At 40.5% G+C, this 28,000-nt stretch overlaps 1 protein-coding gene across 2 annotated transcripts; it reads left to right on the top strand.

The window, feature by feature from the left end:
• Positions 1 to 1,993: 1,993 nt before the first annotated feature.
• rsf1b.1 (remodeling and spacing factor 1b, tandem duplicate 1) lies at positions 1,994 to 26,779 on the top strand. 2 transcript variants are annotated; one of them, XM_031747622.2, is made up of 16 exons: positions 1,994 to 2,185; positions 4,474 to 4,565; positions 7,296 to 7,388; positions 8,271 to 8,476; positions 8,561 to 8,652; positions 12,957 to 15,220; positions 15,626 to 15,907; positions 16,393 to 16,497; positions 16,789 to 16,868; positions 17,821 to 17,875; positions 17,976 to 18,088; positions 20,950 to 21,017; positions 21,227 to 21,440; positions 21,538 to 21,761; positions 22,340 to 22,519; positions 23,380 to 26,779. In XM_031747622.2, the coding sequence occupies exons 1-16, from the start codon at positions 2,032 to 2,034 to the stop codon at positions 23,943 to 23,945; spliced, it is 4,788 nt and encodes a 1,595-aa protein (XP_031603482.2). In that variant the 5' UTR covers positions 1,994 to 2,031; the 3' UTR covers positions 23,946 to 26,779. The 2 variants fall into 2 exon arrangements, with proteins under 2 accessions (XP_031603482.2, XP_039474383.1); XM_039618449.1 differs by lacking the exon at positions 1,994 to 2,185 and adding an exon at positions 3,471 to 3,626.
• The last annotated feature ends 1,221 nt before the right edge of the window (positions 26,780 to 28,000 follow it).

Here is a 28,000-nt window from a genome sequence, read left to right as displayed (position 1 = left end):
TTTAAAGCCAGCATCTTTAAATGCATTTGCAAGATAAGGATTTTTTTTTTTTTTTTTTTTTTTTGTGGAACATTACTTCCAAAAGGGAGATGGAGAAAAGACAGAGATTAGTAGATAAATAGAAATAGAAAGTCTCTGTACTTACTCCCCGGCTACAATCAGTCGTGCTTGCCATGAGGGTGCAGCGCCTGGATGTGCATGCACACTTTTGATTAGCAGCTGATTCTTCTCTGGCTAGGAGTCAAACTGCCTGTAATAAAGTTAGAAAATGCTCTGGTAATGTGCTGTCTGGGGCAATTTGTCCATGACAGGGTTGCTGAAGGTACACTGGTCCATACTGAGTGTTATTCAGAAAACTCCAAAGAAAAAAAAAAGCAAATTGAAGGGGCCAGGGTTTCAGTGATCCAAACCTACATGACCCTGTGTGCCCCTTAAGCCTAATAACTGGTTTTGCCACCCTTGGAAGAAAGAACTGCAGTTATGTGTTTGTGGCTGGCAATGAGTCTTTCACGTTGCTGTGGAGGAATTTTGTCCAGTTCTTCTTTGCAGAATTGTTGTATTTCAGGCATATTGGAGGATTTTTGAGCATGAACGGCCTGCTTAACGTCACAACAAAGCTTTTCAGTCTTATTTAAGTCCGGACATTGAATAACAGCACTCCAAAACCTTCCTTTTTTTAATTTTATTTAATTGCTTTTTGTGTGTGTGTGTGTTTTTTTAGCCATTCAGAGGTGGACTTGCTCGTGTTTTGCATATTTGTCCTGCTGCATGACTGAAGTGTGCTCCAGCTTCTGGCCATGAATCCTTCTTTTTTTGTAAATTTTAACTGCATTTTGTATTCACTCTGGTTATTTTTGACTAGCAAAGAAAATTTGTTTAATGCTTTGAAAAAAGCAAGTGTAACAAATATTCAAAAAAACAAACAAAAAAACAAACAAAACATTAATAAATGAGGAACGGGGTGAATACTTTTTTTCACACGACTTTATGCTTTGTAAAAATGCTTCTCTTAAAATGCTTAAACCTGAATTAACTGAAGATCACTAAAGACATTATAGTTCCAATACAGAGCATGAAACTGATATGGATTTGTGAGTTAATAAAAGCATTCATGATTATTTTGCATGTTAGAACACTTATAAGAGACAAATATCAACAAAATTTAAAATAAAAAAGCAATGTAAAAAGCAATAACATATAAAAAATGATTTATTTGGCCTACAACTTGTCAAAAATGGCTTTTGGGAGTCCTCAAGAATTTTTTTGTATTTTAAATTATATTTTGGAGCAACTTAAAAAAACAAACAAACTAGGTTTACATTTTGTCTCTGGACGAGTATAATTCCCTACGGAAGCGTAGAGCTGCCACCCAGGCAAAAGAAAAATAGAAGTATATCACGTTATAACGTGAAAAGTTTATTGTTCTAACAATATACTTTTCACGTTTGAACAACATAATATCACGTTATTACAATATACATAATTATCACGTTCGTACAATATAATATTTATATTGTACGAACGTGATATTTATATTGTACGAACGTGATAATTATGCATATTGTAATAACGTGATATTATATTGTTCAAACGTCAAAAGTTTATTGTACAAACATGATAGTATATTGTACAAACATGAAAAGTATCTTGTTAGAACAATAAACTTTTCACGTTATAACGTGATATACTTCTATTTTTCTTTTGCCTGGGTGGCAGCTCTACGCTTCCGTATAATTCAAATAAAAATGTATGTTTTTATTTTTCTGTGCATGGACCGCTTTCAAATTCACGGGTGGGATAAAAAAAATGTTCTACAACTGTAGAATTAACCATTAATAATCTGATGTACACCTTTAAATACGTGATTCTGTTGCAGAAATAAAATATGTTAAATAGCCAATGCAATTCAAGCAACTTTTCTTCTGATTTGACACAGAGGAAGTGCGACAGGTTACAATCCCAGCGTCTTATTTTGGTAACACTCGGAACTCATGCATTTAATTCCGGCTGGCTTGCACTGGTGTGGAAAAGATGGCTGCTTCGGCGGCAACGGCGAGTTCTTCCCCCGGTTTGTGTCCAAATTACGCTGTGATTTGCTCTTTTCTGGAGCGCTACGGAGCGTTGTTGGACTTGCCGGAGCTCACCTTTCCTCAGCTGGAGAGGTATCTGCAGGACACATCCTCAGGTAGGGCAGAAAAAGGTCCCGCTGCTCACGGGGAGGAGGAGGAGGAGAGACTTCACCGCTGCATTAATGATAATGGTAGCGAGCTAGCACGTAGCAGCTAATGTTAGCTGGCTGTGTGTTATTGTGTTGGTTTTTTAACCTTCTCCTTCACTTAAATATAACTTAACTCCGCCCTGAAGCTGCCATTCGAGGTGGAAAACATGTCTGCGCTCATCCTGATCGTTATTCAGCTGCAAACGGGCCGAATTATTCGAGGTTTTCTGTCACTTTTTTAGCTTTTGAATTGGGCTTAATTTTTTGCCAAGCAGCCTTTATCTGCCGTTGTAACGTAAAACAACACAACACGCACACAAACATGCGGCCGTGACAGTGCTCGCGAGGCGGTGAACGTGCAGATAGCTCACGCAGCGCGGCGTGGATTCAGTTAAGTGGTCTCCGAAGGTGTCAGTGTGTGAAACGAGCACGCATTTGTGCACTTTATTTACACTTAAAATATTTTGCCTTGTGGTGCTTCGCGCAGCTACTGTCAAGCCACACAAAAACAGAGGAGACGTGCGGTAGGCGCTTTCAAAATAAAATAACTTCAAGCTTTAGAAACGCAATAGTTTTGCTGGTTACTGCGCAACTATATGCGCGATTTTTATGTGAAATTAAATTAACTGTGACTTTTATTGTTTCCGAACTGTTAGCGATAACCACATCATAGAAAACGGTGTTTAAGAATTTCACGGTAATTAAGAAATTGTTTTCTTCTTCCGCTCCCGCTGCTAATTGTGGTCGACTTGACTGTTTTTCGTCTCCCCTTGCCTCGATTAGCGCATGCGCGTCCTCATCTGAAAGTGTTCCTGATTGAGTGTGTATTAATTAGCATGTGCCATCACCTCGTGTGTTTTAAAAGGACACCACGGAAACATTTTTTCTACGTTCGATATTCTCATTAATTATTGACAGTTTCAAGCTCAATGCTTTTATTTGAATAGAATTAGACTTTTTTTTTTAAATTTATATACTTTTTTCAAATCAAGGGAACAATATATGTTGTTATAAGGATACAGTGTGTATTTGTATTTAACCAAGAAGCCTTCCAGTGCATGTTGGTAAACAGCAAAAGGCGGGCATGTGTAAAGAATAAACAGAATCCTTGTTATATGTGAAAAAGAAAGATAAATAAGGCTCTGTAATGTGTTGACACTGATTCCCGCACAGGGAAGGATAGCACCAAGAGTGAAAGAGAGTGTTTATAAGGTGGTAGTGAGACGTGCTATGATCTATACACTAACAGAAAGACATGAAGCAAAGCTGAAGGTGCGAAGAGTGACCAGGATGGGCAGGATTAGGAATGAGTACATCAGAGGAGAGGCAAGCCTGAGATGGTTTGGACATGTGCACAGAAGGGATAGTGGATGTACTTGATGAAGGATGTGGAAGATGGAGTTTCCAGGTAGGAATTAAACAGGAAGACCACAGAGAAGGTTCATTGATGCAGTGAAGGAGGATGTGCAGAGGTTCAGTGTGGTTAGTGAGGATGCTAAGGATTGGGTGAGATGGAGGTAGTTGAGCTCCTGTGGTGACCCCTATAAAGAAAGTAGGAGACGAAAAGGAAGTATGTCACATATTAATCCTATTTATCTGCGCATTTTTGACTTCGTCCTAGATATATTTTATGTTAAGTCAAAGGCTTTTTGCTTTGTTTTTGGTTTAGATGGTTTGCTGCAGATGCTCTGATAAATGATTCTTTTGTTGTCAATTATAACTCTTCATGAGCATCAACCAGAGCATCTCTCAGACTTGGTTTGATGTAAATATCACAGAGAGGAAACACTTGGTGACAAGTTTAATTGCAAAATAATGTTATAAAAAAAATTATTTAATTAAATGTGAGCTTTTAAAAAAATGTAACCGAAGATGAAAAGATGAAGTTAATATGAATAAAATGGGCAGAAGTTCAGTTAGAAAAACATACAAGAATCAGGGTTTTTTCTTCTGCATTCACATGTTAGAAATTGTCAAAAGGGCCATATTTAGCATGAAAAGCCCAATAGCGTTACATAGACATTGCATACATTGTTGCCTGGCTGTTTTTGTCTGCACTCCGTTTTTTGTTTTGTTTTGTTTTGTTTTGTTTTGTTTTTCGCGATAAACTTAATCTCCAGTCACAGCAGCTGATGCCGTTACCCGACTGTGTTACTTGCTTTACGGCTGTTTTAAACTCTGCTCAACAGCTGTAGCATCACCCCTAAAATGCCTTTCGGACGCTAACGGGTTTCTCTCTTTTATTGTTTCCGCAGTTCCAAAGCTGCTGGTTGATCTTCACGTCAAGTTGCTGAGGAAGATCGGCAAATCGGTGTCTGCAGACAGATGGGAGAAATATCTCGTCAAGGTAAGCGGTTGACACACAGCACAACAGAACAAAAGAAAAAGAAGTACCGCCACAGTGTTTTGGCACAGGACAATCTCGAATATTTATTTAACATTTAAAATAAATAGAGCCATATTCAGACAGCTCCTACTCCATCCAGAGTACCTAAAAGGGCTTCTTTCAGGAAGCTGAAATGTTCTTTCAGACCATTTTCTGTCTGCACTTTCACGGCCATGAAGATTAGCCAGACATCCAATACCTCTCTTTTTCTTTTTTTAAACATACAGCTTTCCAAAAAAGTGCTTTTTAATAGATAATGCTTCCCACAGGGTTATGCAGAGGTCTGGTTTTATAGAGATCATCTGGTTATTTAAATAAATAAATTACTTTAAAGTTGCAGCATATCAACTTTGGGATCTACTAAACTGGGACTGGGTTGACAAACTTGGAAAATAAAACCCAGTTTAATAATCTGATGGACAGGTCTGTTTTAGCAGAGAGACCCATCCTGCAGTAACCACCCTAGGAGCCGGAGCTGTTTGCATGAATAAACAGCAGTAATCCCAGCGCTCAGAGTAAAAAAAAGGTACTCGGGGTGATGTCAGCAGGTAGCATCAGGGTAGCAGGGTGGGCCGGTAATTTTTGCAAGGGGCCACAGGAGAAACTGTGGCTGTTGTGGAGCCCACACCAATAAGGTGCTCAATGTTAGTGAGATGTAGATGTCACAGTTAGACAATGAAAATGTGAAGCAAGCTTAGTAAAATCATAATTTAATCAACAATTGAGAACAAAATGTTCATGTTTTTGCAAAACTATAAATATGTTATATTATAAATTATACAAAGTGCTGTTGCTATTTTGGCTCCAATTACGTCTTCTGCAGGTATTCAGTTTTTTTTGTTGTTGTTGTTGTTGTTGTTGTTTTTTTGTTTTCTTCTTGTTCATTGAGAGAAAATCGAGGTTTTTTTTTTGTTTGTTTTTTTGCCTTTAACAAGTGCTTTAAAGTCAGGTGCAGCATCTGAGGTGTAAATGCGGGCAGGTGACTGAGACTGAGAGACGATCTGTGTCTGGATTAAACTTAATCACTGAGAACGACTGTTCATATATGAAGGCAGATCCAAGGAAAACCAACATCTTTTGAGAAGGTCTCCTTATGTGTAGAAAGTTTTCACCACCTGCTGTATACCAGATACAAAGATAACAGTTTCATTTATTTCTCTTTACATTACATCCACTTCAGAAGGCCAAACATTTTTCCTGTCAGATTTGAGCAGCCATTGGCTGGAACACCTGCCAGTTTGTCCCATTCCATAGCCCTTCCAAGCAACCGTTTACCTCTGTGAAGAAGTCGCAGTCCCTTTCACTGAGTGCACTGCTGCCAGCTCCTCTGTGATCTTAGTCTGTCGCTTACCCCATATAGAAAGATGACGGCACAACTCTCATCCACAGTCAAGGAGAAAAAAGTCACAATTGTCTGTTTTGCTTTTAAACTGGAGCTCCAGATTTCCTGCAGTGTCCTCACCTCAATCAGTCTTGTTATGGTTCACCTGGATAGGACACATTCTCAGATGCTTCTTCTGAAAACTTCTTGTATTTCTGGGTGTTTAGTCTCATAATGGTGATTGAAACTGCAGTCCTTAAGCACACCAGTCTGCTTTCCACAGACTAAACACACAGCTTGACCTCCGAATACAATGAATAAATACTTAGAAGTCAAAGTGTTGTTGATTTAAAAAAAAAAAAAAAAAATTCTGGATCAGTCCTTTTTTTTTCTTCTTTTTTTTTTTATCGTGAAGTGACTTCTTTCAGGGCTATTACAGTGTATTTACAGTGATGCTGCATTTGCTTACTCACACATGAGTGTGTAAAAATAAATTATCAGTCACCTTCAAAATCAAAGCAGTAAAACTGTGTTGCCCTTTCCCACAAAACTGCATAAAACAGTAAGCCATTCTTTGATTTGATGGGGAGTTTATCAAAGAGTGCTTGGTGACTGAAACGAGACAAACTGCATGATGGATACTTACTTATCTTTGAATCCTAATTTCACACTGACGTCACACTGGCTGGTCAGGGACAGCCAAAGGGCCGAATGTGCCCCACAGGATGTACAATACCCGTCTGCTTTTAAGATAATTTTTTTAGTAGATTTACAAAAAAAAAAAGTGCTGGAACACTTAACAATTTAGAAAAATGAGGAAGAGGAGACAAATGGTCCCAGTAAACCGGCATGTGATGCTCTAAGGTGGTCGCTTCTGTTATTGTTTGCTGTAACATTAAAAAAAAACAGTTAAACGCAAACATGCAAAAACACATAAGCACAAAAACATTGTGGAATAAAAAAATAGGCAGGACACACATTATGGCAGTGTATATATGTAAAATTTATATTTTAAATAATCAGAATAGAAGTAACACAGTTTTGACTGGCCAACCTCAGCCTCTCACTCTTGCTTTGTGTTTATTTCTCTGACCAAAAAATGTAACCATTGTCATATTAAGACTCGAGAGGCTGAAATATCTTTTTTTTCTTTTTTTCTTCTACTCTCTAGGAAACATGGCACTTTAAATGATCTAAACGGAGGCTCTTATTTATTTTTAAATTTTTTTAATCTAATGTGTACTCAAGAAGTAACTGTGTACCTTCTATTAATTGACTAATGTCTCCAGTTTGACTTTTTTCTGAAAATAAAGGTTAAGCATGTGATGTATTTTAATGCCACTTTGTTGTGTTACTTGTTTCCCTTGCAGGTATGTCAGGAGTTCAACACAACCTGGGCATGGGAACTCGAGCAAAAAGGATACAAGGAGTTGACGGTGGAGTGCAAGACGGGAATACTTAAAGTGAGTTTTTTGTTGTTGGTGGATGTCAGGATGGCCGTCCGGTTTCCTCTCCCCTATTAGATATTATAAATGAACATTTTCTCCTCCACTGGCCCGCTTTTACACACCCGTGTACATGCTGCAGGTATCACCCAAACATAGACGAGTGGGACAGCTGCAAAGAGAGCAAAGTTCTCAAGAAGTCAGTCAGATTTAAAGATGTAGGCAAACATGTATTTGAACTTAATCTCCACTTGTTGCTTTGTAAAATAAACCAGGGTGGAAGGAAGCAGCTGATAGATAGACCTATAGTAGGTCTCTATCAACAGTAATTATTTGTTTCACTTATGGAACTAAAAAACAAAAAATTGTGACTATATTATATTTGTGGAGGTAGTGAGGCAGAGGGATGAGTAAATACAGGAGCAGTAATCGGCTGCCTCGTCTCCTGTGGACAGACGACAGCTCCACACTCCGGAACGTTAGCTCGAGTCGAAGTACTGGTTCTTCCCTACTCAGTGTAGCTTCACCAGCTCTCCACCTGTCGAAGGTTCTGGTTAGGGCAGAACACAGACTGGCCACATAGTCAAAATTTCTGTAAGAAGTCCCTGAGTGAATGAAGTGACCCAGAAGTAGAAGCGTGGTAGCTTTTATAAGACCTCGTTGGGTTAATACATAGTGACGCAGTATCAAACTGTCAACATAAATTAAATGATTCGGTCCATGTAAATGTTAAATAATGGTGTATTTTCCCTTTCACACAGCCTGAAGTTTTGAACCTTCAGCTGAACCATGAATATTCAAGTTTCTGCTCTAAAATCTTTTTAAAATATAATTCTGTGCCTCTGTTTGACTTCCTTTGTGTCTGAATAAACTTTCCTTTAATGGGCCTTTCTTTTTTAGTATTTGTGTGAGTGTCAGTTTGATGACAACGTCAAGTTCAAAACTGCCATCAACGATGAGGACCCAGATAAAATGCGCCTGCAGCCGATCGGCCGGGACAAAGACGGACAAATGTACTGGTTTCAACTGGACCAGGACAACAACGTGCGTGTTTATGTGGAGGAGCAGGACGACTTGGACGGGTCATCGTGGAAGTGCATCGTTAGGTAAAACGGACAGAAACGTCGTGCAGGTGTGAAATAAACGTTTGCTTTTTGTTTTTAAATGTGTGTTTGTCTCTCTCCTTGCAGAGATAGAAATGATTTGGCCGAGGTTGTCGCTCTGCTGAAGACGCAGATTGATCCTGCACTGTTGAAAAAAGAACAGGAAACCAAGCCTGAAGGTAAAAGAGTTTTTCAGTATAAAAATCAGCAGTTACAATTTTCTCTGGATTGCATTTTTAGTTCAGATTGTTGCAGAAATGTTTAGACTTCATTAGGAACCTACACCTGAATATTTGAATAATAGTATCTTTGATCAGCTTGAGCCGCTGGCATAGCTCAGGCTCAGAGCAGTGATTATTACACTTCAGTTGACCTTCTCTTGTGCCAGTTAGGTCATAATTTTCATACCCCCTTAGCAGCTTTTTTTTCCCTGTGTTGTTTTTTTTTTTTTTTTTTTTAAAGGCTTGGTGCCTTAAATAAAGAACTCCAATTCCTCTTCAAATGACAACTCGAAGTGCTGAGAGATCTTTTAAAAAAGGAATTTGGAGGTCTTGTTCTTGAGATTGCCACCAAATCTACCAAACCCTGAATCAACTTGGTGCCCATGTGCACTTGTTTCTAATTTAATGCTGGTATATATACTTTTCTCCTTCATAGATGTGTATTATTGGCATTGACTAGTGTCTGATTATCTATATAAATATATTATATACATTTGGAATTAATCTATTAAAAATATGGTTTGTGGAGGCCACCATCTTGACGCGCCATCTTGAATACAGTGGCTGTTTTGCTGTTCACGTTTTATGTTTGTGACTAGAGACTGGCCACATGCGTAGTACACCAAAGGTGAAGAGGAAGAAAACTCGTAGGCATCCCTATGTATTATCATCTGAGAAGGAGGCCAGCACTTGAATAAAAGCTCAACCTCATCTCCTGAACTGAAGTCAGGGCTTTAAAACAAAACATGCCCGCTTATTCCTGATATTGTCACAGCTATCAGCAGATTAGACCAATCAGATCAGACTGGTTAAATGCTAACATTATGTCAGCTAATGTCAGGTTGGAGTAGGGCTGTTCGATATAACGATATATATATCGGATTACGATATAAAAACGTCTATCGTTTCATTTTACGCTATCGTTTGTTTCGTGGTGTCGCAAAATAAACTGTTTACGGCAATATTTTTTCATTATTTTGATGGTCACTGTAGTGGCTATATTAATTTCTTAAAGTTCTCTCTTTCTCTTATATTTAATATAACCACACTACAGACGGACAAGCGCTTGTTTTCATGCGCTGTCGTTAGCAACAACGACGGTAAAACCACCTCGTGTCCGCTTGTTTATTTTCCACATAAACCTTTCACAATAAAGCTCAAGATCCTGTTGAGACTTTTCAAAATAAACTGAATCACGTGAAAGATGCAGAGTATTTACGGATGAGAAGCAAAAAAGAGCCGTCAGGTGCTAAAAAATAATCCTTAGACTCAAACGTTAGAACAGGCTTTTCCCCGCAGCACGCCGTGTAATAAATACTAACAAAGAAAACGGCGGCTGTTACAACTTGTCTAAAAATGTATCGTTTCATGCATCAGTTAAAACACTCGACTCCAGGTACGTGACGCCCAGCTGGAAACACTTCACGCAAGTCGAGCTGCCCGACATTCACAGAATTTACAGAAAATGTTACATTTTTGTGATTTATATCGTTATCGGACGATAGATGTCTTAATATCGGGATATCAGATTTTGGTCATATCGCACAGCCCTAGGTTGGAGTGTCCTATAAATTGCACCTTTACTCTGATAAACAGTATATTTGCTAAGTATCTGATTCCAGCAATATTAGATCCAGTGGCTAACAGCAGCTAACTGAGGCTAACAGTGGCAAAAACAGCAGCGCTTACCAACAGGATGTTCAGGATAATCTCAACAACTCACCTCAGTATCGCTGTCAGATGTGAGTTCTGCTGACTAATCGACTTGTATCGGACTCCTTTCACATAGTTTTACGTCCCACAGAGTAAATGGATGTGGACACCAGTCTACACGCACTTAAATTAACTGAAGCCAGAGTTCTTTGTCCTACAGAGGCCACTGTAGTTGGGATTATGTGCTTAAATGGGAGAAGTACGAAAACAAAACTCAGTTGACTTTAATGTGCAGTCTACTGACACCATTGTGTCTTTAACACTAAATTACCTATGTTGATACATTTTACATGTGCAAAATGATAAAGAAATTTAATAAAATTTCAAATGATGTGATGGCTTGAAATATTGCTTCAGACTGTAAAGGCAGAAAAGAGGTGGAACAACCAGAGTAAAGCTTTATTTATAGTAAATGATAAACAGACTGGCACTTACTTTAATTAATCACTCAAAGCTTTTACTACAAGCCTTATTCATCCAACCACAGACACACACACATTCATACAGCAGTACTGAGCACCTTGTCTAACACTCTAATGAATGAATTGGGAGCACCTCGGGGTTTGGCATCTTGCTAGTTTAGACATAAGCAGTTTTCTTGTTTTCATAACTTGGATGACTCATTTTGAAGTCTTCTCTCCTTCCTGCATTTCAATAAAATAACAGTTCAAGATTTATGACCTCAGAGTTCATAGCGATGCAGATACACAAGAGCACAAGTATAAATGTAAACAAGGAAAGCTTATACTCCACAAGGATTTAACGCAGTAAAATAATTTAGCCCTGCGACAGAATGGCGACCTGTCCAGGGTGTACCCTGCCTCTCGCCTATGGTAGCTGGGATAGGCTCCAGGCATTTTTTTGTGTGCTACCGAAGTTTGCTGGCTTTCATTCAAAATCTGTTTATCATGAGCACCTACACATTGAACAACTTAATAATTATAAATGGCTTCAAGCTCAAATTGACCCCTGTGGGGCACTATCAGCCACTAAAACAACAGACAAATTTAAAGTGTTTTAATATATAAATATTTCATACTTTAAGGCTTCCTGTTTATTTAAGAGAGATGAACGATACATTATAACATAATGTACATCTTACATAATTATATCACAGATGATAGACTAAATAAATAGATTTTAGGTAGATGCTTGTGCATTCTTAAAGTCTTATATGTTGAATTGAACTGAGTGTGTCATCTGTTCAAAGGCTCTCCCAGTCAGTGCTGTTCTCCATGCCTGTCTCCCTGTACATGATGTTATCAGCACAAACACTTTAAAGATGATCATTTAGGACTTTAACAATAATACAGACAGCAATGTAGTCAAACATCTCACAGTTAGTTTTATTGGGAATTAACTTTAACCTGTTAGGCCAGCAGGGGTTTTCTGAGCTTTCTGCTCGGAAATGAAATGACCAAAATAAATGGAGTATTTGCAATTACAAACTCTGTGTAAACAGTCTTGGTATCAAAATAAAGCTAACACTTGTGAGGTGTCATCAGAGGTGTAAATATTACTGCAGATGTTACTATGTCAAAGTTACTGTGACTCAAACATAGAAAAATTTGATTTTTTTAATTAATTAATTAATTAATTAATTTTTTTGCCTCACCTAATTTATTTAAAAGTATTTTATAGCATATAACACCTTTCACATTTAACTCTAGAAAATCATAAATCAAAATATGGATATTACCTGTCCACAGATTCATGGTGACATAACTGCTGTTTTAACTGTTTGGTGTCTTTGCTTTGTTTGGTGGTTGTAGAAAGGGTTACATGAGCTTTTAGCTGAGATTCAGAGGTTTCTGCGGACACTACTCATGTCAGCACTTATACTTCTGACCTCTTGTTATAACCGATTAAACATGATCTTCTCCCTTTTGCCCCCATTTTTCTGGTTGTGGGTGCTTAACTAGTTAAAAAAACAAACATCTGTCTCCTATTTTTGTGTCACATAGGAAAGAAGCATCAATATCTGATGAGAAGACTTAACTTAGCCTTGCTATGTATTATTGTGGTGTTTGGTGCAGTTGTCTTGTTTTGTGGAGTTGTTTTTTTTCAAGTGGAGATGAATATCTCTAACAAGTTGATTTGTTTACATTTGCACATCGTAGTTTTTAAGAGAAATGTGTTTTTTGAGTTACACTATATGCATATAAGGCAACCATTTCCTTCTTCAGTATTTTTGTGTGGTGCATTTTTCTCTGTTTTAACAAAAGGGAAAGAAAGTTCATTTAAGTCAACCTAAGATGATTTGTTTTAATTTTTACATGGTCTTACTGAGGTGATGCAAAGTGAAACATGCATTCTTTTTTTTTTTTAGGTAATGTGCTGGAAAAGCTTTTAAATTGACCTTGAAAGCTTTTAAAAAGTGCTTGAATTTGACCCTGAAAAATGTGTATGAACTCTGTCAAAATAAACCTTATATTAATCGACATTATTCTACTTACTTTGAGTATTTAATTACGTCAGAGCTCCTAGTAGCCATTTAATCTTTTTGTTCCTTTTTTTTTTTTTTTTTTTTTGTATTTATTTTGTTACAGGTGAGACCAGAAAGACTGAAGATACATCAGATGAAGACAGCAAAGACTCCACCAGGTCAGTCTCTCCAAAGACGGAGAGCAGTGAAAAAGTAACACAGAACACGAAGTCGGAAAATTCAGAAGCAAAATGTGCACTAAATGGTGTCATTGAAGGTAAAGCGGAGGCAGAGCTCGACTCAGAAAATGTCAGTAAAAAAGCCCAGAACATCAAAGAAGAGCCGATGGAAGTTGTGGACACTAAATCTAACTCAAGTGAGCAAACACCGGCCTCTGAGATGTTGTGCATATCAGTAAAGGAGGAAAAAGGAGAGGAACCGAAGAAGACCAGTGCAGAGGAAATGCAGCAAGCCATGAAGAATGACCAGCAGGCTAAGATCCCTTTGAAAAAAAGGGGAATGAAGTTCAGTGAAGACTTTGATAAAAATAATGCCATTATAGTGCAAAATCCATCTCTTTCTAATCTGAAGGAGGCTGCAAAAGACGACTCGACTCCTGACCAATCAATGAAAGCGCTGAGTATAAATGATCATATTAATGGTGAAGTTACCCAGTCAGAAAAAGGGTCACCAGAGCGAGTAACAGAAGCTGTGGAGAAATCTGTCGACATTAAAGAGAACAACGCTCCGACCACCGACGAGGAGGTTAAAAAGGACAAAAAGGACGAGCCACAGGGAGTCACCTCACACCAAGCGGATTTGGAGAGGAAAACTCAAGATGAAAAGGAAACGGAAAAAAGGGAAACATGCGAGTCTTCGCTGCCACCGACAGAACCGACACCTTTATCTAAAGAGATAAATAATACAGCAGAGAAATCCTCTAATCATGAAGAGCACGAAGAAATGAAAGAATCCAAACCAGCAGACACTGAGGAGTCTTGTAAGGTGAACAAGACGACATTAAAGGAAAGTCATAAAATATTAACTGCTGATGAGTCAGTGAACCTGAACTTAAATCACGAAGTCGAATCCAAAGAAGCCGAATCAAAAGTTTCAAAAAAATCAGAGGAAAAGCTAGACTGTACAGACATGGACACGTCCGAGTCGAGTCAGACTAAAGAAGCCAAGACGCCCGAAAATGTAACACACAAGCAAACAGATACGAGTGACTCTAAAGAGACTGGATCATCTGAGGCTAATGTAGAGAAAACTGATAGCTTTGCTCTGGAAGAGAAGCCCGAAAGCTGTAAGACAACAGAGACACAATCTGCAGACACCCCAGAGAAATCTGTAGACTCTGAAACCTCGGAATCAAAGTCTGTCACTAAAAAAACAAGTGAGAAAGCGGAGGAAATTGCCAACACTAAGGAGAGCGTGGACCAGCCTGTTATCGAAAAGGTCGACAAGTCAGACTCATGTAAAGCTGCAGAGAAGCACGATAGCATCGAAGATGCAGAGATGGCTCCCACAGTCTGTGAGACAAAGACGGAAAAGCCAGAAGACATAAAGAAAACTGTCAACTGTGAAGATGGTACGGTACGTCATGCTTCCAAGATAAGCGACTCTGTGTCTGGGCCTGTAGCTGCAGAGGGACAGGGCGCTAAACTCGATGTGACAAAACCACAAAAAGATGACAAAGCTGAGATGAACTCTGTCGCACAAAAGCCAGCAGAGCAGCCATCTGAAGGGCAGGATAAAACGCCCAGCCCTGTTGAGAAGACGGATGCCTCTGATGAAAAACCTGAGACTGAACAAGAGAAGGATTCTGAGAAAAAGCCCTGCGCAATCGAGGCAGAGCATCCATCATCAGAAAATAAAAAGGATGCTGACAAGGAAAGTGAAAAGGACACTGATAAAGAAAAGCTTTCAAACTGCAAAGAGGATTCCACAGCAGATGAACTCTCAAAAACTGAGGAGAGTAAGGGCAAAAGCGAGGATGTGGACTCTCAAGCTAAAAAAGACGTAGCGAATGGCAGTGAAGCTCCAGCAGATGTTCAGGAGCAGGGTGTCTGCCGGAAAAACAAGCGCCCAGTCCACCGAAGGAAAGTTGAGCTCCAGCGGGAGGAGCGACAGGGGGACTCAGAGTCTGACACGAACGTGGGGAGATCCCTGCGAAGATCGCCAAGGATCTCTAGGCCGACGCCAAAGGCAGTAGAGATCCAGGACAAGAAGCAGGAGAAGTCGCAGGCGCCTCAGAAGCGTGACGAGGAGAAGAGTGAGAAGGAAAAGTGTGAAGACGAGGAGGACAAGGAAGAGGAGGTGGTGAAGGTCGTTCAGAAGAAGCCAAGAGAGAAAAAGACGGATCAGGAAGGCCAAACAAAACCCAAGGTAAGACCGGGCAGTCGTTCCATGCACTGTATATAAAAGCTGGACATAGCCACTGTGACATTATTCCATGTCTGAAACTTAGAGGTGAATGAGAAACCGGGGTACACCGGACACTAATGATAGTCAGATGACCATAAGGTTATATTAAGACTTGAAATGGCTTTCCTGTAGATTTCTGTAGTAGTGATTTCTACCTGGTGGGCCATGGTGCTGCAGTCCTTAAACTTGGGAATAGCCTTTTTTTGCAGCCAGTGGAGTCGCCCTCTGCTGGCCACCAGAAAAATGGAGGCTTAAGGTACTACAGCCATGGCTTTGTCCATCTTTTATGTACAGACTGGTCATTTTCCAGATTGCACAGCTCTATTTTTGCTCTGTTAACATTTTTATTACTGCTTTTTGTTTTAGGCGAGAAAGAGGCGAAAGGTTCGGTGGTCCAACACTCGGACACGCCGCAGAAAGAAAGACTCGGAAGACGAGGACGAAAACAGCGACCAGGAGTCCAGCGAAGAAGACGAGAGTGAAGAGGAAGACGACAGCGACGAAGACTACAAGGTTGAGCGAACAAAAAAGAGGCGGAACCGTAACCGAGAAAGGCGAAGCTCGGACTCCTCGACCTCATCCGATGAAGATCTACCTCCCAATGACGACCCTTGCAAACACTGCGGTCTTTCAAATCACCCAGAGCTGGTGGGTAAAATCTGTAAAATCTCACCCGCATATATTTATATTGAAAAGAGACTCAAATTATAACAGCAAGGAGAGACTGGAGTATTATCCAGAAAGGTTTTGATAATGAGCCTTTGAGGGTGTTATTGAATCAGGGGCCAGTTTTTAGCTGTGAGGTTGGAAAAGAAACAAGTCCTGAGGCTCCTCCTAGTGGGGAGAAGGCACAACAACTCTTTTTTTTTTTTTTTTTTTTTTTTTTTTTGAAACTAGGGCAGCTGGGGAGTTTTTGGTTAAAGTCTGAAGCAGAAAAACACCTCCTAACCGTCAGTGATCTCACGTAGAGTAGCATCAACGTCACTTTTGGCAAGCAGGAAAAAACAGCCATTGATTTATTTCCTCATTACTGTAATGTGATTCTATGGGTTATGCTAACTTTGCACTCTTCTCTTTCTTTGTTGAGAGAAACACTTTTGTTGTGTTACGATCTGCCTGCATCTCTTTCTCAGATCCTGCTGTGCGATTCGTGTGACAGCGGCTACCACACGGCCTGTCTGAGGCCTCCGCTCATGATCATCCCCGATGGAGAGTGGTTCTGTCCACCCTGTCAGCATGTACGTACCAGTCAGTGCACTCAAAATTAAATGCATAATTAGCTCAGTGTTTCTACATCTGTGGGGCGTCGGCGACCGGGAGGAAAAAGCAGCGTAAACCATGAGTAAATGTGTTTTTAATTTAGATAAAATAATGCAACAAGAGTCCACTGATGCTGTTTTTCATGGTTATTTAAGAAGTCTTAATGATGGCTTTAAAATTTGTGTGGCGTTTGATATCATGAAGCTGAAGAGCAGTTTGAGAGCTACTGGATTAACTAAAGTTCAAATGTATCACTCTCCCCTCTGTAGAAGCAGCTCTGCGACAAACTCGAAGAGCAGCTCCAAAACCTCGACGCTGCTTTGAAGAAGAAGGAGCGGGCTGAGAGGAGGTAAGACAGTTTGTGTTTCAGCTGTTGTTGAATTTTACAGTTTGTTTTACTTTGAAGCCAGTGGTTCCCAGTTTGGGTATGACTTTGAACCATTCCACATTACATACATATTTTTAAGGAAGGTAAACACTCCTTTAGACGGTCTGCGTTTCCGCTGTCTTCCCATAGAATTGAGCGGAGATGCACAATAAAATACAACTTGAAAGTAAAATTGAATCAATTTTTGCTCTATTTCCTCGCTCTGATTTGAAATCTCTCTGGTCTTCAGCAGTGGTATAACAGGTCTTTCCAGAAAGCAAGAAAAGAAAAGCTTGCACCTGTTTGTTTTTCACCTGGCTTCATTTGGAGCTTGTTGCGGTGGTTTTCCATTCTGTCAAGGAAGAAGGATTTTGTGAATGCAACCTACTTTTTACCTACAAATTACCTACAGTGTGTAACCTGACAGGAACCATATGTAAGTCAAATGGTGATTGGTTGGTTGAAAAGTGGGCTTCGACAGGAAGTAAGCAGCAATAGAGTTCACCATAAAGAGAAAGCAATTCACAGAAATGTCACAGAGAGTTGCTGCAGAGAAAAAAAAATTCATTGGTTTTAACATTTAGAAGCTAAAACAAGAATATCCCACAGGCATGTTTCTCTGTATATTTTTGACACTGCCTCCTGGTGGTATTATACAGCTGTGCACAAGAATAGTGCACAACCATGGTGGTGCCTTGAACGTGCAGGACTCCCAAAAACCATTTTATTTCCTGTTCTGGAAAAGATCTTAGTTTCTAATAGTGTTATGAAAATTCTGTCCACTTTCTGTAGACGCGAATTCCAGCTTTTACTCTGAAATTGCAGCTCTTTAACTAAGCACTGCAAAGCTTTTACAAAGTTGCATTATTTGACAAACAGAGGACACTCGGATTAAGCTTTTGTGTGATCATCCTACTGTGTTTTTCTTCTCCAGGAAAGAGCGTCTGATTTATGTTGGAATCAGTGTCGAGAACATCATCGCGCCCTCTGTGAGTATTTAGTGAGGTCATGGGGTCTTAAATAAAAACAGAAAAAACTTTGACCTGCTGCTGATGTTTGTGAATGTTAGTGACGCCGAACTCTTTCCAGGTTGAGGTGGAGGAGGAAAAACCAGAGATCATTATCAAAGAGAAGAAAGAAACAAAGAAGAGTAAGAGCTGGGGTCGGAGGTCAACGAGGGCGAAGAAAACCATCAGCTACAGGTAAGAGACATACTATTTTAGTCACACAGCTGCATGTTCAGGCAACCAATCCATGTCAGTTGATGACATAAGTGTTTGTAGCTAGTAGCCAATCATGGATAATATATAATTTCTATCGAGCTGCAGTCATCACAAGAAAATCTTACCTACTCTACAAACAGTTGATGGCCTGGGTTTGTTGGATACGCTCGATCTGCCACAGCGTGGGGAGTTGCATCTGACTGCCAGATGTTGTTTTTTTTTTTTTGTTGTTTTGTTTTGTTTTTTAAACCCTAAATAAATCTTAAAAAGATTACCTATTATTTGCAGCATCTATTGTGCTGTGATGTCAGCCATTTAGGGTGTTTTCACACCTGTAATTGGTTTACTCTGGCCCGAATCAGTTTGTAAACTTCTGGCTTTTTCCTGTGATTTGGTTTGTTTTCACACAGAGAAAATTCTACGTTAATGTTCGATCTGCTTATTGGCCAGGGGTCCGTTCTTCGTACCTCGCTAAGTAAGTTAGCTGGATTTGATTGTTGACGATTTCGCGTGATCTTGGATCGTTCGGTTCTCCGAAGCTCATCCGGGACTTGCTGTCATAGCAACAGATCCGTAGCGTAAACCTGCTTGGGAGCAGGCTTACTTTATGTAAACAGGATTAGATCGCGCCACTCAGGTATGTCCGCTTCATTTATCTGAAAGCAACAGCGATATTTCTCCACTGTTTTTCCATAAATAAATATTATCAATGTAACTAAAGATAATGCAGTATTTGATTCTGTTATTGATTTCATACAGATACATACAGGTCATTTCCGAAAAAAAGGAAATGTACTATTAATCATTCTATTTGATTATTTCAGATGTAATTCATATTTTAGAGTAGTAATAGTAAATTACTGTAAATCAAGATGAGAGACCACGGCTATAAAAGCGATAAATAATTAAATAATTTTAAAAGATTTTTATATATATATATATATATATATATATATATATATATATATATATATATATATATATATATATATATATATATATATATATATATATATATATATATATATATATATATATATATATCCCAACTTACTGTGCATGCTTCAGTCACCCCTTGCATGGGAACAGGTAAAAGTGATGGAGTGTTATGTGAAACTACACACAAAAAAACCCACAATGTCAATAAATGTCACAGTACAAAAAGCATTTTAATTAAGGCAACAACCAAATATTTCACATTGTACAAATAGAATTATGAGCTCATTTACCAGTTATGAAGGTGCTGCTGCTACTGCACCCCGGCTGCTCGTCTAAGGAAGAGCTGCCCCCAGGGATGCCCTCAACAATGGGTCTGGTGGCATTCAACCCTAGGGCCAGCCTGTCAGTCTGCCCCAGGGCAGCTGTGGCTACAACTGTAGCTTGCCTCCACCAGTGTGTGAATGTGTGTGTGAATGGGTGGATGACTGGGTATGTAAAGCGCTTTGGGGTCCTTAGGCGGGGCTAGTAAAAGCGCTATACAAATACAGGCCATTTACCATTTACCAGCTCCTCTGCCGGGGTGTGACGAGGGGGTGCAGGACCACCACCTGTCTTTATTTGCTCTGCCCTTTTCTTGGTTGCTGTTATAAACAAACAGATTATTTCAGGGTCTCTTTTCAAGAGACTAAAAGCAATATAAGTGATAAATATTACCATTCTGTAGAATATTCTTATATTTCACTTTTACTTGTTCCCATGTTCTACTGGGTCCTGTTGTGGCTCTAATGTGAAAGAGGATATAATGTAATATAATATAATAAATTACTTACGAGTTTGATTTGTCAGCAACTTTCTGCCAGCCCTCTCTCCTTGCTTTTGCAGCCTTTGCATTGTTCCCTTGCGTTTTAATTAAACTCTGAAACTCCTGATATCCCTCAATCAAGAGTTCTTGCTCTGCTGCCGTAAAATACTGAGCGCGCTCCTTCGACATCTTCGCCGACCAATCAAAGGGTTGCCGATCAATGTTTCTACTATCAATGCGTAGCCTCTTTTAAGCCACCCAGTGATCTCACATTACTTCATCCAGCTATACTAATCATCAACAACAGGTGTGTTCGGAGAACCGGATTAGCGAGCTCAAAGTTGGCACAATGATTTGATCTTGGATGTAGTAAGCGAGGTACGAAGAACGGACCCCAGGAGTGCCTGGGCTGGACCAACAAAAGTAAACAGGAACAGGAAGAAGGTGCTGTGTTCTGGGATACTCGAGAAAACAGAGGGTTCATTTCAAAGCTAGTTGCTAGCCTGTAAAGACCTTTACAGATCAGCAGTAGTAGGTTTTTGTTTTTGTTTTTTTTTTTCTTTTTTGAAACTCAAACTTGAAACTTTGAAACTCGCGGTCGGATCGGGTTTGCACCATAAACGATTGTCTTGACTTCATTTGGAACTGCACTAATACCGCCTCCTCCAAAGAGTCTCAGTGCGGTCGTTTTGGTCAGCACCTGAGTGTGATTCCCAAACCACAGTTTGATTTAAACAGACTAAACGCTGCAGGTGTGGAAACACCCTTGGAGTCAGTCGGCAGTTGGTCAGGTGATTGTGTAAAGTCTGCTTTTCCTGCTAACTAGTGAAATTAGTTGATAACACTCCTGATGCGTCCCTTCCTCCTGCAGGGCTCAGATCTGGCAAGTTAAATGCCTGTTGTTAGTAGCCACTGGTAAGGAAGTATGTTGTATTTTTTTGTTTTGTTTTTTTTGTTTTCCCCCATAGCAGCACGATATAGTGATTTTTAATTATTTATTTATTTTAAGTCCGGTGTTATTATTATTATTGGCAGAGACGCATTTAAATTCTCCAGGCAGCAAAAAATATTCTTGTCTGTGTTGATGTAAACTTTGCAGATTTGATGAGTTTGACGAGGCCATCGAGGAGGCTATCGAAGAAGACATCAAAGAAGCAGAGGGTGGAGGTAGGAGGAGAAGAAACTGTACTGTGTAGTTTGCTGAAAACATTTCTGGCTCTGAAGATCAACCCAAAATCTGAAGCTCATTTAACATGTTGTATCCGGCTTGTTTGTAATGCAGAAGAATGTAGCAACTTGTCATATTTACACATGAAGCGGTTCAAATGTGAAATAGATGTGAAGTATTTAATGTAACTCTGAGGTGTTTGTTGCAGGAGCGGGTCGGGGTAAAGATATGGCCAACATCACAGGGCACAGAGGGAAGGATATTTCTACCATCCTACAAGCAGAGGAGGGCAAGGAGAACGGCCAGCCGCCGCGACCCAGCGCCGGCCAGCGCAGGAAAAAACGCCGGCGACTCAACGACCTGGACAGCGACAGCACCGTGGACGAGGAGGAGAGCGAGGAAGAGTTTCGCCTCAGTGAAAGGTACAGTTTGTCTTTTGGTTTCCAATTTCATAAATCTGTCAGTTTTGCTCACGAGATGCTGAACTCTGTCTGTGTTCGTTTGTTTGCTCGGATGCAGCTCAGAAGAAGAGTTTGTTGTGACGGACAACGACACGGAAGCTGAATCGGAGGCAGACTCCAACAACAGCGACTTTGGCAGCAACGGTAGCGGTAGGCATCGAAAGTCTTCGCGGAGCAGACTGCTGACATGCAGACGGAGCTCCAGAAAGCGGCGGCGACCGAGAGGGTACTCGGATGATGAGGAGGACGAGACGGATGAGGAGGACGATGATGATGAAATTGGTATATATGTTTTACATTACACTCTTTTTACTTATTCTCTAAAACCTGAAATAAAGAGGTGTCTACAGGTTAAAAGGTGCAAGTTGTAGTTCAGTTGTCTGCCCCACAGTTTCCAGCCATCCACCCAGAGCATCTTTGCTTATAACCAGAGGTTTTAGAGCTTAGATCGCCTCTGAAACACTTTTATTTCAGTACTTAAACCCAGAAATTACTCACAGAGATCTAACACAAATGTTTGAGGTTGGAGCCCCCGGTAAAACTATAAACAAGACTAGTAATAAGCTAAACTAGTAACTAGTACACAAAACTGCCAAGAAAGTTAAGAGAAAAGACCAGTGCTGGTGCAGGAAAGAGACCCAGCATTAGCCCTGCTCTTGCTGGTGAGCCTCTTTAGGATGAACTACACAAAGAGAGCAGGTTAATAAGGGGAATGTGTCAGGGTACACAAGCAAGTCAGAATTACAGTTTAAATGTCTGAGCACAATGTCATTTAAAATTTGTGTCTAAGAATATTCCTGCCGCAGGTTATCCTCTGATTTTTAACCCCTTCTTTGTTGTTTTTGTGCGTTTCTGTGCAGTGACCGAAGGCTCCAGTGAGTACAGTGACAGTGATCTGGATATGAGCCGCCGGCGGTCGAGGCGGAGCCAGAAGAAGCAGGTTAACTACTGCGAGACGTCAGAGTCTGAAGGCTCTCAGGCCGAAACCAACCGGGCCAAAACGAAACCCAGACGCCGGCAGGAAAGCTCCGACAGCGACGGTCAGTCAGAAACACTTCAGTGATTAATTACTAATCTAAATAGATTGATCAATCAGATGAGTTAAAAGTGTGGAGAACAACTTTGGTTTCCATTAATTGATCTTAAAATATTTTGACTTACAGTTAGAGGTCAGAATAAAAATCACCTTTCAAAGTCACTGAGTCTGTATTACTAACAAATCCTTTAAAACGAATACAAAAGTTTGGGGTCTTTCTAAAAAATAACTTTTTCATCCAGTTTTGATAATATTCAGCAGATGTTTGCAGTATCTAAGCTTTATTAACTCCCTCCTGTACCCATGATGTCTTATTGATCTTAAAATAGTTAAGACCAGAGTCACTACATAAATCACACCGGTTTAGAGACTGGTTCGTGACCATCCGGCACACCTACCAGTCATGAGGTAAAACTTCCATGTGATTGATTTGGTTGCTTGTACATTTACTGTAAGTGATGGACGGACCACTGTCGAGCAACGAGAACTTAATGTCACGTGAGAAACTTCAGCATTAACCCTGACAAAGTACAAGCACTTTCAGCACCACGGACAGCGACAGCAGAGAAGCGCTGGTTTAATGACGTCTTTTAGAGATGACGCTGATTCAAACTTTTCCTCATTTGATTTTATTTAAATTCTGACTGTTTGTCACACACACACACACACACACACACACACAGTCTTATTTCATTATTTGCATCAGTTTTAAGTTGCTGAGTTTTAACTGATTGCCTCATTTGCACGTTTTGTTTTTCAATGTTGACGTGAACATGATTGATGACATGTATCCACCTGCAGTGGCGGTATATTAGACGTGTGACCACAGCAAGACTAAAGGTGCCTCTTGTTTTCTCTTCCCAGCGAGTTTCTCGAGAGACTCCGAGGAAGATTCGAGGGATTGGAGGTCGAATAAAATTTCATCAGAGGAAGATTCCCGGCAGCGACGCAGACTCCTAGCGCTAAAACGCAGGAGAGCGTCAGAAGATGACGACTCCGACGATGACTCGGACGAATCTTCCGAGGAGGATCGACCCATCCGTAAACGAGTGAACCGCATCGACTCGGACGATGACGATGACGAGGAGCAGCAAGAGGAGAAGCCGAAGGAGAAGAAAACAGAGGAGGAGTCAAAGGGAACAAATGCATTGGACTGCGGCCTGGTAGAGCTGCCGCCCGCCAACGGGCAAAGCCCCATAAAGAGCCTCGAGGGTATCATCAGCCGGCCCGCTACCACCATCGCTACAGTCACCGCTCCAGGCATCATCCCGCATCTGGAGCCACCCAAAAGCATCAGTGCCACACCGGCCGCTGCCATAGCACCAAATGGGCTGGTGGGGCAGGACATTGCGGCACAGGACGATGACGAAGACGACCTGTTAGGAGTCACAGACCTCGTGGACTACGTCTGCAATAATGAACAATTGTAAAAACAAAAACAGTGTACTGTTTCTTTTTTTTTTCTTTGTTATTTTTTGTTTGTTTGTTTGTTTTCTTTTTTTGGTGGTGTTGTATTTTTATATTGCTTAACTTTATTATTCCCTCCCATGCCAACAACAACTCCTCCTCCATGTCCGTTTTTTTTCATGTCACCTGGAAGCCTGGACCCCACCCCCACACCTCCAGTGTGACGCTGTCCTCATGGGATCTTGCAGCCAATAAGGGCACTGACATATCATTCCTCGTTTGTCTGGAAATAACCAGTTGACCCGCCGAAGCACCGTCGTCCCCCCCCCGGTTGTCGTCATCGTTGTCCTGTTTTCAGTTTTGGTTTTAATCACTTTTGGCTCTGAAACTGTGGGGAAAAAGTTAGTCTGTTTGAAAGCTGAATAACTTAAAAAATCAAATCATTCCATAATTGGTAACAAGTCCTGGACATCTGTTTATCATTTTATGGCTTTTTAAAGAAATGCAATCACATTTTGATTGAAACGCACTTCACCGGCCAGGGTTAGATGAGATGATAGACGCGGCCATTTAGCTCGGCACAAACACGGCGCGATGAGCTACGAGGAAGTGGGTTTAGCTTGTTAGTCTGCTTTAATTAACCAGAAGGCACGCTGACCTTTCACAGCAGCTTTTAGCACCAGATGTCAACAAACATGCTTCCATTGTTACGGTCGATGAAAGCCGGGGCAGTCGTGGTGCGGCGCTAATTTAGGTTTATGTTTGTTAATACTTTTAAAACAATGTTTAATTTCCTAAACATTATATTTTGAGTCATAAATCCACCTGTGAGTTTTTTTTTTTTTTTTAAAGCTCTTTGAAGCTCACTAATTAACCCTTTATGCCCCGTTTGTTGCTGGAGGAGCTTTAGAGGAGCTACAGGAGGATTTTTGCTTTTTAGGCTTTGTGCCGAGCTAACATGAGCTGCTGCTTCATGTGAGGGATATATTTGATAAGCTATTGGTTCTTTCCGATCATATCCGGTGTGTATTTTGTTATTAAAACACGTTACACCCCCCCCTTATTTTTTTTACTCAATGCTAAACAGTTAAATCTACCCCCCCCCCCTTTCATCGTATGAAGGTGTGAATGTATATATGTGACCAACCTTCGTTTGTCCCCCCCTTGAACCCAACTTTTTTGTCGTTGAATGTTAGAGTAGCTTTTGTATATTGTATACATATATAATTATTTTAACTACACGCGCACTGCCATCAGCATCAGAGGTTGAACTTTCAGGTTATAGTTTGTTTGGAGAAACCAAATCAAAAGGTGAATTCTCCTTCCCTCCTGATCCAGACTAGCCTCTTCTCATCGCTTTCATGTGATTCATGGTTTCAGTAAATCTATTTTTTGTATATCTAAACCTTTATTTGTTGTTGTCTCTTTGAGGAAAAGATGTAAAGTGTCTTATTTTTTTTGTGGGTGGAGATGCCTGCAGGTCTTTAGATTTTTAGTATCTTTAAACGGATGAAGGAGTGTTAGGGTTTACATTAAAGAATGGGGTTGAAATATCCAGAAAAAGATCACCTAGTTGAAGCAAAATAACTCCCTAGTTTGACTTTTTAAAAGCATCCTTTTGAATATTTTTTTTTTTTTTTAATGTAGACATAACACTCCTTCATTATAAACAACACTCGGCTCTGAAAGCCTGTTTTCTCTCTTATTCCACTCCCCTGGATCTTCCTGTTTCCTCTGACATGAGCCGTTTCCATAATCCTGAGCTCAGGTTTGGATCAGATCAGGATTATGAAAACCAAATAGTTTTAAAGCGATGTGTCGGGTTGCAGGGGAACAGGGGGGAAAAAAGACAAACCAATGACTTCGCTGACCTCTGCTGGAACCAGTCTGTGTGTATATCTGTAGTTTTTGCTGTAATATATTTAGAGGCATTTTTTTAACCATGGAAAAATATATCGAGCAATTCTTTGGGATTGCATGAGTTTCTTATAGTTTTCTTTTGTAGGGAAGTAATATTGGCACAACAGTTTTTGTAAGAAAATCGCAAAAAAAAACTCTGGCATGCTTTCAGGATCTCCTGACCTGGCGCATTTGTGCTGAAGGACTCGTGAAGTAGGCGTGTTACTTTGCAGTGAAACTGCATAGGGGGTAAGCATGCGCTGACCTGCTAAAGGTGTGTTACAGAAGCTCGAGGGGGAAGAACGGGACGTCGCCGTGGAAAATAATCGACAGAGAGAGTGAAGCCTGTTTGTAAAATATTTTGTAAAGTAGTCTGAGCATGGTCTTCAGAGGATAAACCACTCTATTTATCATACCGTTTTGATACCGGCCACGGCCAAAATATGACTTCCAAGACAAAAACCTATACGTGCCGCTTGCACAGCATAGGTGTCTATACACGATATTTAGCTTTTAGATTAGCTGGACAGAATATAGAAACCCGGTTCTACGGCCGTAACAGAGGCGCGTGTCCTGGTGGGTCGAGACTGAGCAAAGGAGTGTCTGTGTGCTGTGTGTAACCCTGTTTATATTCTCCACAGAGATAAGGAGAATGTATAAATATGTATCTCATGGTTATGAAATAACCCGTAGCGAGACCTGCAGAGGGATGGAGAGAAATAAAGGCTTAATAAAGAGAAAGAGGAGGTCGGTGCCAATGACTGAAGTGTTAACAGTTTCCTATTTACCTCATGATGAATCTGGGAGGAAAGACACCCTGTCCACTGTGTATAGATCCTAGTAGACTGGTTGGTGATGTTTTGTCTGCTCCTTACATTTTTTTTTTGTTAACTTTACTGTTATTTCTTATGAATCCGATCTTGTACATTTGTCATAATAAAATGGGTTTTAAGCCTGACGTCAACTGTGCTCGTTTTACAAATGCAAAACATGCACCAACAGCTGACCCTTATAACGCATACATATACACATACACACACACACATATATATATATGATACATAAGAAAATAAAAACATGTTAGAAATGAGTTGCAATTGCACTCTGTTGTTTGAGCTGCTAACAGGACATGAACGTACCAAAGAGGCCTCGACCTCCCTGTTACACACACACACACACACACACACACACACACACACACACACACACACACACACACTAAACATTAACATATAAAGGGGTTAGGGTCAGATCTTCAGGACGGCTTTTCCACAGCCGTAGGTCACAGTGACAAATTGTCTCACGGGGTTTTACCACTGACTTTGGGGATAATTAAAAGTCCTGACCTGGAGGATTCTGGTCCCAAAGTGCAGACGACCAAGGTTTAAAAACAGATTTGCTCCATCTACTTCTAATAGCCCCATAAAATAAAAGCAGTTCAGATCCCTGACATGACTGTCACACTCTTTATAATTCCATCTCCAGCTTAAGTCACTTTCTCTTAGAACAGGAAAGGCTTCTGAATCAGCACAGATGAGAGAGTTCAGCAGCTTTGGGAGCTCTCTGAAGATCCCCAGTGTTAGACGGCACAGCTGCAAATATTTAATGGTCTGGTGTTTGTGTTTATGCATTCACTTGCCAACCAAAAGATCACGGGATCAATCCCAGCCAGACACACAGATCCTCGTATCTCTTTTACATAATAAAGCATGAAAGTCCACTTAAAGCTCAGAGCCACATAAAGCTGCTCGTCACCATCGTAAACGCTGCTGAGATAAAAGAATCTCTCGTGTCATGTGAGTGAGGGTCAGAGGAGTTTGTTGCAGCTGTGAACTTTAGCACCACTCTTAAAACGGCACACTGTGAGATAAACTAATCACGTCAGCAGGAGGAAGCGTGTTTACAAGCCATCGAGCACGTGCCGCTCTGTCAACCAAGCAGCAGGTCTAAAGGAACGACGTGCATTCGTTTAACAGGCTGAAGGGCCAAAGGTCACACGTTTGTCATCTGTTCTGCGCTGACGATGATCCACACTGAGGAAAAACAGAGACGCTGGTGTTGGGCATTTGTTTGGAGAGTGTGAGACGGCCGAGGAAGAGGAGGCGGCGGCGGAGGAGAGGACACAAAGGTCGTGTTGTGTAACCAGCACCACGTGAGCCCTGGGTGGGTGGGTGGGGGG

Source organism: Oreochromis aureus, linkage group 10 (genome assembly GCF_013358895.1).
Source record: "Oreochromis aureus strain Israel breed Guangdong linkage group 10, ZZ_aureus, whole genome shotgun sequence".
Classification (NCBI taxonomy): Eukaryota; Metazoa; Chordata; class Actinopteri; order Cichliformes; family Cichlidae; genus Oreochromis; species Oreochromis aureus.
This window is presented reverse-complemented; position numbering and strand designations above follow the sequence as displayed.